At 39.3% G+C, this 11,740-nt stretch overlaps 2 protein-coding genes and 1 pseudogene across 2 annotated transcripts; 1 reads left to right on the forward strand and 2 right to left on the reverse strand.

The window, feature by feature from the left end:
• Positions 1-424: 424 nt before the first annotated feature.
• Positions 425-2,110, reverse strand: LOC149223807 (uncharacterized). Its single transcript, XM_089383409.1, has 4 exons — positions 1,278-2,110; positions 1,106-1,186; positions 932-1,018; positions 425-751 (listed from the first exon to the last, which is right to left on the reverse strand). The coding sequence occupies exons 1-3, from the start codon at positions 2,107-2,109 to the stop codon at positions 933-935; spliced, it is 999 nt and encodes a 332-aa protein (XP_089239535.1). The 5' UTR covers position 2,110; the 3' UTR covers positions 425-751; position 932.
• Positions 2,111-2,194: 84 nt separating this feature from the next.
• LOC149223808 (uncharacterized) lies at positions 2,195-2,846 on the reverse strand. Its single transcript, XM_089383410.1, has 2 exons — positions 2,654-2,846; positions 2,195-2,573 (listed from the first exon to the last, which is right to left on the reverse strand). Exons 1-2 carry the CDS (start codon positions 2,833-2,835, stop codon positions 2,318-2,320), a joined length of 438 nt encoding a protein of 145 aa, XP_089239536.1. The 5' UTR covers positions 2,836-2,846; the 3' UTR covers positions 2,195-2,317.
• Positions 2,847-8,503: 5,657 nt separating this feature from the next.
• Positions 8,504-10,926, forward strand: LOC149223809 (phenylalanine aminomutase (L-beta-phenylalanine forming) pseudogene; annotated as a pseudogene).
• Positions 10,927-11,740: the final 814 nt, after the last annotated feature.

Raw genomic sequence — 11,740 nt, forward strand, 5'->3', positions numbered from 1 at the left:
CTACAAGCCGAGACTTTGTTTGAGCTACAGGACATGCCTGAATCGAGGCTAAGGTTGTATATATGAATCTGAACCGAGCCCTTATGCAAGCTACAATATGACTTGATAAAGGGCTTATATACATTACAGTGTAAAAGATTGTGGAACTGCTTCGCATAATATTAGCAGCTGAAGTTATGTTTGCATACAGTATATGCATATTGATGACACCTAGTGCTCAGAATAAAACATAATTGTCATCCTCACTGTTATCTATTTTATCTCAATTTTCTTTACAGTATATGCTTCTTTCTTAAATATGAACACCATAAATAAAATCAGATTTGTTTTGATCATATAACAGATCTAACATTTGAGAATATATTTGAAGAACAATTTTGATTGATGTCAAAAACAATAATTCATTCCCAAATTGTAGTGTGTATACATCATTGTTACAGCTTAGTCTGCAGTATTAGACCAATTACGTGAGAAAATACAGAAACATTGCAATAAAAAGAACCGACAATTGAATTTGTTGAACAATTACAGAGCCATGTGAATTAACTTGACATTCCATGTCAAAGTTCAAAATTTCATGAAACTTCAGGAGAGTAGTGGCATATAATTGAACTTTTACTTTTGCATTGATGAGAGCTCAAACATTCCTCGGTGCTCATCAGGCACCCATATTTTTAAAATTGCACTGATGAAGGCTCAAACTTTCCTCAAATTTTGCAGGCACCCATGTTCTCAATGTACCTAGAGCCTTCTGAAACAACACAACATTCCATGTCAAAACACAAAGTTTCATGAACTTTCAGAGAACAGATTATGAAAAAGGTATTTTTATAACAACATAACAATGGAAAAACATAAATATACTTATCATATGATAAAGGGCCACCTGACGACGCCATAATAACCTAGCTTATCTATTATTTGTGCATACCTCATTGATTCCCACTAGAGTTGAAGTCCTTCTGTAGATGATCAGTCATGGTTGAAGATGATGCTTCTCCACTTATTCTATAGTTACCTAGAAAAATGTCAAACGTTATCGCAAAGAAATTTTCTAGAGCATCAAGGTATATGTGCACACACAATGAAAGAGTGTCAAATGTACCTGGCATGGAAAGTAAGGTTGGATGGTCTTGCATCTCCCTTTGGTCTTGGGTTATCACCATGGTTGGGGATTGTTGCATTGCTGTAAAAATAAACATACCACATGTTAAAGAATAGTGATGATTAAATACTTAAATCTAAAATCATGACTCTATTCAACACATGAAACTAACCTGGAACCATAGAGACGACATTATTTGATCGATGACGTCCTCGCTTATTGAGGTATCGAAACTCAAATGGTTCATATTCTGATGGATCAACATTTAAATCAATTTCCAAACCATTGTTTTTTCTGCTGCTTCTTCTTTTCTTTGTGGGGCTAAGGAAACTCTTCTTCCTCTTCAAAGATGGATCAAGAGATTCCAATCCAGGTGTGAAGTCAAAATCAGTAACGTGCAAATTATTGGCTTCATCCAACATTTTTTCAAGCATATCAGTCAATTGGATTGTCTTTGCCAAAGTAGTAGGAGGGTTATCTAAAATGAGATGGGTATAGCTAAACAACTTCTCCCTTGCCAAATGAAGTGCCTCGGCATCTGCGTCAACTTCATTTGTGGCCATAAGAGTAGCATCGACATCTTCATCATGGTTTTGAGGCTCTATATTGATCTCAGGTGGGTCATTGCATATGTTATCCTCTGCATGCTGATGAAGCAATGGATTTGAATTATCCGATTGGAAATACAACCAATTAACCTTTATGGCATGCTTGCAAATGTTTCCACGGATAGACCATGGACATTCACACGTTATAAAATCCTTACGATACCAGGTGACAAGGTATTTTTTATCTCGATCTGTCTGACTTCTCACCCAATAAGCATGTGTTATGTTCTCATGAGGACAACAATCAGTATCCATAATTTTTCTTGCTCGTTCCACTGATGATTCTAGCTGCTTTTCTCTCTTGTAGTTGTTTAGGAATCCTTCTTCTTTTAAGATTTCCTTGAACCGATAACAAGGTTCAACTGTTGTTAGTAGCATATGCAATAACCAATCCATCCTCCGGACACATTTTTTCCTTCTATCAGATAGAAATGTTGTTTTTAGGTAACAATGGTATGACTCAACATCATTATTGGTCTCCTGATTTGCATGAGGAAACTCCCGACAACCTTTCACCCACATACCTAATTGCAAATAGAACGATGTCAGTCTCACTCTATCACCTTTATAAAAGAAAAAAATACATATAATATGAAAAAAATGTTTACTTACGAATCTTATCTCCAGTGACCCAATTCTTGTTGAAATAGTCTAAGAACTTCTCTTCATCTGCAAACTTGATAAAAAATTGATTGATTGCATCTTCCACTTCATAATTGAGAGTGTGTTTCATGATGAAACCTAACTCACTGAACATCTGTTTGGCTTTTATGGAACTAGTGGCCAATCGATTGACATTTTTCAACCAAGCCCTCCGTACATGCCAAACGCATAAGATCACATCGCAACCTGTGATCCTCCTGCCATATTCAATGCATTTTAGTGTGATATTTTTAGAAAAAATGCATGTTTGGTTATATCATGACAATGTTAAAGTTACCTCAAGGCACTGATTTCAGCCAGTGCATCATCAACCATGAAAGCATTGACTTTCCAATCAGGACGGGTTTGGAAACACTTGCGCATGAGCTGCTCCAGCCATATTGCAATATCATCTGATGTGTTTCGTGATGCCACGACCCATGCAACAGGCACCCCGCTTTGTTGTTCATCAAATGCCATGAGTGTATACAATTGATACTGTCATTTTCAACATTACATAAATTCAAATACAAGTTATTAATCATTTTGAATGGATACAACTTAAATAAATATATTCAATAAATCATTGGCATCTGACTTACCCCATATTTGTTTGTGTTAAATGTTGAATCCATGGCTATTAAGCTATTGTGCGATAGCTTGACCATTGTCTCCAACATCCACTTTGTTTGAATCCCTATTATAAAAGGGACCTCCACACCATTGGGCTTTTGGTAAAAGAAAAAATCTTCCCGATGCTTTTGATACCAAAGGTTTACACTCATTTCATCCTTTTTGTGAAGTTGATAATTTCCCTTCGCCAACCTATTATAAATGTTTACAATATCTTTCCTGCATAAGAAGAAATCTCTATCTCGAGTTGCCACATCGATGTCAACATGTCTCTTAACGTGGGTTCTATACACTACATCAATAGGCACTCCCAAAAAGAAACAACTCTCTACATATGCAACAATGTCCCTCGAAAGCCTTGGCCTAAGCAAGGCCCTGGTCTCACCTGAAGTGTCACATTGACCATGACAAGCCCAACCTTCCCCATCTACATGTTCATACATATTGAAAGTTAATATTGCTCTATCAGGAATTTCATGCATAACTTTCACAATAAAGTGGCATTGGCAACCCCTCTTCTGCACAAATGAAGTCCTTCGTTTAGCTAAAAGATTTCCTCTTTTGTCCTCTGGGCCAAATGAACAATAATAGCTAAACCAAAAATTTAAATTGTTAGTACATACAAAGAAAGATAACTGTGGTTTCAAAAGATCTAAACAATATATATTTTAAATACTCACATATCATATTGCAATGCAGCAGTAGATCTTTCTTTTGGTTTACCCTTTATTTTTCGTACGAAATTACATGGAGCAATAGGATTTTCTTCCTCTCCTTTTATAAAGTCAGCAACCCGTCGTAACGGGATTACAGCAACACGATCAATACCATTGTTTTTTGTATTTATTTCTGTCCAAACCAAGTCTTTATTAGAGAAAGTCATTTTTCCTTTGAGGTCTTGCACCTCAAGATCCATGATATATTGCCATTTCTTTCGCTTGCCCATTTTGAACTAATCTGGTCAAAGAATATGCAAGGACATCAAAACCAAAATTTCGATCTTAGCAAGTTATTCAACATATATATAAATATAAAACCTCTTTTATGCTTTTTTTGAGGTCTAAAATATCAATCACTCAATGATGACAAAAACAAATAGCACAAAAGGATGCAAAAAATTTGGGATGCAAGCATTTCCTTTAAGATGTTGCTTTTTGCCTCATTCATTTTCAACAAGGCATTCCTTAAAGGAAAGATTCCTTTGACAACATGAACAGATGCAAAGATTTAGTTACAAAACCGTGTTTTCTGCTTACCTAACTCTGAAGCAAAAAAACATAACATAAATATTAAGCAAATGTGAAACAGCAACTCCCGTCTACCAATTTTCAAATATTAAGCAAATGTGAAACAGCAGGACATACTATAACACAGAGACAGAGGAGAAGCGTGGTCTGCAATGAAATTGAAGCTTCCCACCGCAATATTCACGCGAAATTGTTTGAACAACAGAGTGTATGTTTCTCTATTTGAAGGCTGTGCTCTTCTTCTGCCACAAAAATCCTTACATGGCTGTCAGTGAGCCGTCGGTTGCACGATTATTTTTGTTTTATAATATTCAGTTTTCGATATTCTTGGCCAATTGTCCACAAATTCGTGTTTCTTGACCTTATATCCTTTTGCAGAGGACTCTGAAAATATTCCATGAATTAAATTTTAAAAATCTTGGAATAACTTCCGTGATTTGAGCTCATTTTCTAGCGGAAAACTAGTTGAAATTTTGAGATTGAGCCCAATTTATAGTCACTACAATCTTCTTTTCAATAAATTCTGTTTGGATTGGCATCAGGAATGGATCCTATTTGTAGCCATTGTACTTGAAGATTGATAAAGGTGGACCATTGTACCTTTGGACAACAGCCCGGATGGCAATTGTGAGGATACCCCTGATCTCATTGAGGAAATGCGAATGGAAAAGATTTTGTACTCAGAGTTTGAGAAAAATAGTATTGATCACTTCTTAAATGCACCATCCACTAAAGACATGGTTTTTAACCATTGGCAAGATGACGATGACAAAGTTGAAACCATAATCTGGCAAGTGACAATTATGACCATGATAACGGAAAATGTGGTGTTGCGCTTAGGATAGACTTAGGCCATGAAATACAACAGCCGGGAGTGAGGCATTCCAAAGAAATAATGCAGCCAAAACTAAAGGTTAAATCAATGGAAGATGTGTAAAAGAGCAAGACAGAGGATGCAGAAAACAATGATACATATGCAGCTGGTGGCACTGTTGATGTCAACAATGTCAATGGTGCTGTTGGGCAGAGGAAGTGATGAGTTTCCTGAGGCAGCGGATGGAGTTTTACAGTCACCCATTGATACAACTAATGATAGTCTAGGTCAGTGCCTACAATTTTGACAGGGTAGCAAATCTTCCAACAAAATGGAGCTGTCACCAAAGAGGAGGGTCCAGATCATTTCCTGATTAGGTATGCTTGTAATGTCATGAATAATCTCAGCCTTGTAAAACAAAATTTATCCACTCAAGAAGTCCTGCAGACCAGGAATGTAGAAGAGGAAGGTTGCAAGGAAAACGAAATTTTACCTTCTGTGAAATGGACATTAACTATGTCAACTTGCAGTGTTTCTCAGAGTCAAAAGAAACTTTTGAAAGGGATGATAAGCAGATAAAAATGCATGGCTGGACTGTATGTCAATTGTGTAAATTTAGGCATTGTAAACAGAAGTATGGTCTGGACAATATGACAGGAAAAATGCCACTGGTTGATGGTAAATATTTTATGCAAAGGTTCCTTTCAAACCTTGGCCCACACCGAGCTGCACAAACATGTCTCAGTATGACTGGTGGGCTATCTTTCAAGCTTATTTTCAGCCCAGCACCAAAGAAGAAGCCAACCAGCAGGCATCAAAATTTTTACATTCTTCTGTTTTGGGAGATGAAGACCATGGATAAAGAACACTGCACCTTGGAGGTTTTGAGGTTGCTGCATTGGAAGATGGATTGCATTTTGTATGGATCTATTGTTTGGGAGAAAATGAAGTCTTTAAGTTTCCATGGGAAGATATGGCTAGGAGCAATGATCCAAATATTGTTTAGGAGAAGACATTGCCAAGGTTGCAAAGAAATATGTTGGAATTATCTGAGAAAGTATTGGAAAATACTAGCAAGCATAAACTTGAACCTAAAAAAACCAAAAAATAAAAATAAAAAACTGGCAACTTGAAAAACTTAGAAGAAGTTGGAAATATCAAAAGAGAGATCTGAGATATTCGCAACATTTCTTAGGAGAGGAAAACATATCATAAATAGTAGCACTTAGGTCAATCATTCCCTTTACCCTTTTAAAGATCAGGCAATGATAATGAAATTTCATCCTCTTAGGGAACATGGTGTTTTGGTATTCAATTGCTAGATTAAATTGCATTTTCAAAGAAACCGAATTTGCTAAACTAGCAAAAAATGCTGAAAAAATGGGTAACAGCTATAGCTCCTAAAGGAGTTGCAAATATCAGATCTTGCTCACGATGGTTATAGTTGGAATAGCAAGCAAAAAAATAAGCTTTTCTAAGAGGCTGTTACATCCAACAGCTTTTAAAAATCATAGCACTGAGAAACTTACTGTACCTTTTAACTGTACCTTGGGAAGTGATGGTCATTTTGCAAGTTTCTCTTGATGCTTATAAATGGACTTGCAAGTAAAAAAGTAGGGTTTTCTAAGAGGCTGTTTCATCCAACAGCTTTTAAAAATCATAGCTGTGAGAAACTACTGTACCTTGGGAAGTGATGGTCATTTTGCAAGTTGCTAGTTGGACTTGCAAGTAAAAAAATATGGTTTTCTAAGAGGATGCTACATACAACCGCTTTTAAAAATCATAGCAGTGAGAAACTTACTGTACCTTTTAACTGTACCGTGGGAAGTGATGGTCATTTTGCAAGTTTTTTGACTACCATGGAACCTCCGTAGTGCTATGAAAGGATCAGTGATTGAGTGGATGCACAATTGTGTGTTGTTTTCGTTTGCTTATAGAAGGCTCAGGACAGGTATCATTTGGTTGTCTATACCTTCTTAGCATTCTACTGTAATCTTCTACAATCTGCATGGCCTTGGAGAACATATATTAAGCTATTACAATCAAGTGTAGCTGAATGGGATTACTATGCAAGATCTCCGAATGTTTGGTAATAAATATTGAGAGAATAATCCTTTTCTGTTTACCAGAACTAATATCAGCCATGGAAATTTCATTGGTCTGGTTTCAAAACGTTATAGAGTTCTAAGTGTGCTAGTGCACCAAAAATTCAGACACGGATGATCACATAAGAGCTTCTTGCTGTTCTCTTTCATGAAGGGTCAGAATGGAAACTAACATTTTTCTTTGAGCAATTGTCAAGTTGTGTGGTAGTTTACTCTGAATTTTGCAGACCGAATTCCAAGCAAGGAACAATGGTTATTTTTCGAAGAAAGTGGGCCAGAATATATAAATCCTTATACGCCTCAAAGAACCATTGATTTTGACGATGACCTTGTTTGCCTGTTGATGATTTGGGCCGAAATAAAAATATAGTTCAATCCAAAATCCGATTACTAGAGACATGAATTGTGAGATCCGTTCTGATCTGGAAAACAAGCTACATCAATGTTTTACTCACGTTGTCCACGAAACAGGGGAAAAACTTTTTGTCGGAACTAATGACCAAAGAGAAGCAATTAAACAGTCTTGAAAGTTATGAACAGTTCCTGTGTGTTTTAAATTATCCTTTAAAACACAATTCAAAGATAGTTAATGCTAAAAACTTAGAATTGAAAAGTCCGCATGGATAACCCCTTCCAAGAGTGGTTAAAATCTTGATTGTGTTTAATTCATTTCATATTCTCATCTCGATCGTAAACTTCCCCCACACTGCTTTAGCGACTCCTCTTTGTTGTGGAGGAACTTAAAAAGATATTCCAAGTCAATTATCGAGGTTCACATAACATTGGGTTTCTGAGGTGGTCTAGTGTCCTGGCATCTTGTGGTTTTTTATGGAGAACCTTCATTACATAGGCGACATTTGTCCTCTGTTTTGCGGCTTTTAGCTTCTGGTATTTTGATATATAGACTGAAATTTTTGCGGCTTTTAGCTTCTAATAGTCTTGGTTCCATGTAAATCCAGTAGCACCCAAACCTTGGGCAGATGTCTGTTCTCATTCTAAAAATGTTTAACAAGAACACGAAGGACTGTTGCAGAAAAGTAGCCAATAAATTGATAACTGTGTGGCATATCAGAAAACAGACAGAGGGATTGTAATGGTTTTAATTTCATTTTTTAACCAGGATTCGAAAACCTTCGGATTTTGGAAAGAAATTCTGCGGGAGAAAAATCGAACCACAGAAAATAGTCTTAAAGGGATTACCTGCGAGGAGTACGTGGCCGAAGGAGTTCGCAGAGGATCGAAACCACAATGGCGGCAGTAGAATGGCTCCAGAGTAAGGGTAGGGGAGCACAGCGCGCGGGTGTTGAATTCGAATGGAGGGAAAGGAGTAGTCTATGGAAAGATCGCGCATGAAGGAATTACTCCCCGAACCAGCGCATTCCCTTGTGCAGGAAGGATGTCAGGCGATCGGCGATCTGTCAGGGCGATCTGTCAGGGAATGTCAGGGCGGACTGGGAGGTTGGCGGAGAACGGGAGGAGCGGTGGTGGCGGAAGAGGGGGAGATTTCCGGCAGCCGGAGCCGGACGATTTTCCGGCCGGTGCCGGAAAAGGGGCCATTCTACTGCCTCCATAGACTACTCCTTAAAGTTTTTGTTATTCTGTCAGTTAAACCCTAGGATGTGTTCCATGACTCATAATAATTGTACTCCAAAACATGAATAGAATCCAGCACTTTCTTTTCATCCTCACAATCCCATATCCCATAAGTGTGGAGTATTCTTATCCTCAGAATAGAGACATTACAACTTTAGTGGGTCTCCCTTCGCTTGAATGTACTCTCATTCTCTGTTTCAGTGAAAGTGACACTTGATAATCATGGCGGGAATTGCAGAGAACGGGTTGAGAGGTGTTCTTTGTGGGTGCAAGAGAAAGCCATGGCGGGAATTGCAGAGAACGGGTTGAGAGGTGTTCTTTGTGGGTGCAAGAGAAAGCCAAGGAAGGCGCTGATATCTATGGCGTGACCGCTGGATTCGGTGCTTGTTCAAGCAAGAGAACCAACCAACTGAGCGAGTTGCAAGAGGCGCTAATTCGGTGTTTGCTAGCTGGAGCATTCACCGGCCCTTCTTCGTCGCCGGGGGAGCTCTCCCCCATCACCACTCGATGCGCCGTGTTTCTGAGAATGAATAGCTTCATCTATGGCTGCTCCTGGATTCGATGGGAGATCATGGAAGCGCTACAGCAACTTATCAATACTCAGATCACGCCCAAATACCCCTTGCGAGGCTCTGTGAGCGCTGCAGGTGACCTAATTCCCTTGGCCTATATAGCAGGTCTGCTAATTGGGAATCCCCAAGTCAAGGCTCGAATGGGGGGTCATGGTGAAGAACAAGAAATGGCTGCACCGGAGGCTCTGGTGAAAGCAGGCCTGCAGCCCTTCAAGCTCCAGGCCAAAGAAGGCTTGGCTCTTGTCAATGGCACTTCGTTTGCCACTGCCCTCGCTGCCACCATCATGTATGATAACAACGTTCTGCTCTTGCTCGTGGAAATGCTCTGCGGAATGTTCTGCGAAGTCATCTTCGGGCGTGAAGGATTCGCGCATCCGCTGATCCACGAGTTGAAGCCGCATCCAGGCCAGATACAGTCCGCGGCACTTCTTGAATGGCTGCTCAGAAACAGCCCTTCCAGGAGCTTTGAAGAGCGTATTACAGCATCAATTCTCTGAAAAAGCCCAAACAGGACCGCTATGCTCTACGTTCGAGTCCCCAGTGGCTGGCCCCTCTGGTGCAGACCATAAGAGCAGCCACGGCCACTATTGAGACAGAGATCAAGTCTGCCAACGACAATCCCATCATTGACCAGGTCAACGGCAAGGCCCTCCATGGCGCCAATTTCCAGGGCAGTGCAGTGGGATTCTACATGGACTATGTTCGTGTAGCTCTGGCTGGACTGGGTAAGCTCCTCTTTGCACAGTTCACAGAGCTAATGATTGAATTCTACAGCAATGGGTTCCCGGGCAACCTTTCCCTGGGTCCTGACCTGAGCTTGGACTATGGCTTCAAGGGAGTCGACATAGCCATGGCTGCTTACAGTTCCGAGCTTCAATTCCTGGCTATCCCAGTCACTACCCACGTTCACAGTGCCGAGCAGCACAACCAGGACATCAATTCTCTGGCCCTCATATCTGCTAGGAAGACTGAAGAAGCTCTGGATATCTTAAAATTAATGCTGGCATCTTACTTATGAGCTCTCTGCCAGGCAATAGATCTCAGACAACTAGAACAAATACTTGTAAAAGCTGTGTCAGGAGTCATTTCAAGTGTTTCAGATGCATGTCAGCTCCCTGAATCCATTAAAGAAGAGCTTATTAACGTTGCCAGGGGTATTCCAGTGTACACATATTTAGAATCCCCTTGCAGCCCTTCCTTCCCACTTGTCTCTGCCCTCAAACAAACATTTCTCGACTCCATTCTTGCATTCCACGACCTTCAAATTGTAGAGCAGATACAAGAGTTCGAATCCCACCTCAAGCAACGACTAGAAGAGGAGTTAACAGCAACCAGGCTGTCATACGAGCAGCGCACTCGCATTCCCATGTAGGAAGGCTCCTGTTGCAGAACATTAATCCATGGGTCTAAATTCTTTGCTCTGTACGCATTTATCCGGGAGGAGCTCAACACCAAAATGATGACTCCGAGGACAGACCAGACGCCCCAGCAGGATATCGAGAGGTGCTCGATGCAATTGTGGATGGCCGAATCACTGTACCTCCGCTTCAGTGCCTCAACGGATTCATAAATTGATTGATATCATCAATTTATGAAAGAACACGCCCACGCTAAGAAACTTGCATCGTTCCTTGCAGTATTTTCATCTATCTCTATATCTATCTCTATATATGCACCAGCCTCACTGCACTGTATAGCTAAGGATAATTTTTTAGAAAAATATTATAAGAAAAAATATATAGACTTAATTTTTTAGAAAAATATTATAAGGAAAAATATATAGACTTTAATTTTGAGATTATAAGTTACCAAATCATTTTAAATTTTACAGTTATAAATCTCGATGTCTATGGTGTAAACGACTCACATCGAAAACGAGCATGTTCCTGTTTTCCACTGCGCTCTTAAATCTTAAATTCATTTTTGGTGGTCATAGTGCGATGAAGATGAGCGTTCCTTTCATCACTTTTTAATTCAGACACATAATTGATAGGGCTTTTTTGCAGGAAATGCTTTCAGTCGACATATAGACTTTTTTGCAGGATATAATTTCTGTAGAATTATGAGCCTTTTTTTTGCAGGCAACGGTTTCAGTCGATTTATAAACTTTTTTGCAGGCAATGCTTTCAGTCGATTTCCATCTTAGATTTCTGTGAAGTTATCATATTAGCTATGTGGACCTGCATTTAGGCTTGTTATTTTCATCATACATTTCTTGGAAGTTTTCACATTTACTTCTCTTTCAAATACGCTTAGTCATGAGAAATCTGCCCTATTTGATGTTTACAGTTGCACGGACTGGACAGAAGAGTGTATGCAGGTTGTCCACGTAACATCTCTTATTCTTCAAAGTGTTTTCTTTGAAAAGGAAAATATCTTTCTTGTAAGTTTTCAAATTTACTTCTCTTTCAAAGACGCTTA

This window comes from Pinus tabuliformis, chromosome Q, assembly GCF_031772625.1.
Source record: "Pinus tabuliformis cultivar Carrire ecotype Pingquan chromosome Q, CPIR1, whole genome shotgun sequence".
In the NCBI taxonomy this organism is placed as follows: Eukaryota; Viridiplantae; Streptophyta; class Pinopsida; order Pinales; family Pinaceae; genus Pinus; species Pinus tabuliformis.

What these genes read in the sequence shown, in the direction of transcription:
- LOC149223808 (XM_089383410.1), bottom strand. Translation starts at nt 2,835, where the DNA reads ATGGCATTTGATGAACAACAAAGCGGGGTGCCTGTTGCATGGGTCGTG. An exon ending in GCTGAAATCAGTGCCTTGAG is followed by an intron (nt 2,574 to 2,653) that starts GTAACTTTAACA and finishes TGAATATGGCAG; the next exon opens with GAGGATCACAGGTTGCGATG.
- LOC149223807 (XM_089383409.1), bottom strand. Translation starts at nt 2,109, where the DNA reads ATGGATTGGTTATTGCATATGCTACTAACAACAGTTGAACCTTGTTAT. An exon ending in TGTCGTCTCTATGGTTCCAG is followed by an intron (nt 1,187 to 1,277) that starts GTTAGTTTCATG and finishes TTATTTTTACAG; the next exon opens with CAATGCAACAATCCCCAACC. An exon ending in AACCTTACTTTCCATGCCAG is followed by an intron (nt 1,019 to 1,105) that starts GTACATTTGACA and finishes ACATTTTTCTAG; the next exon opens with GTAACTATAGAATAAGTGGA.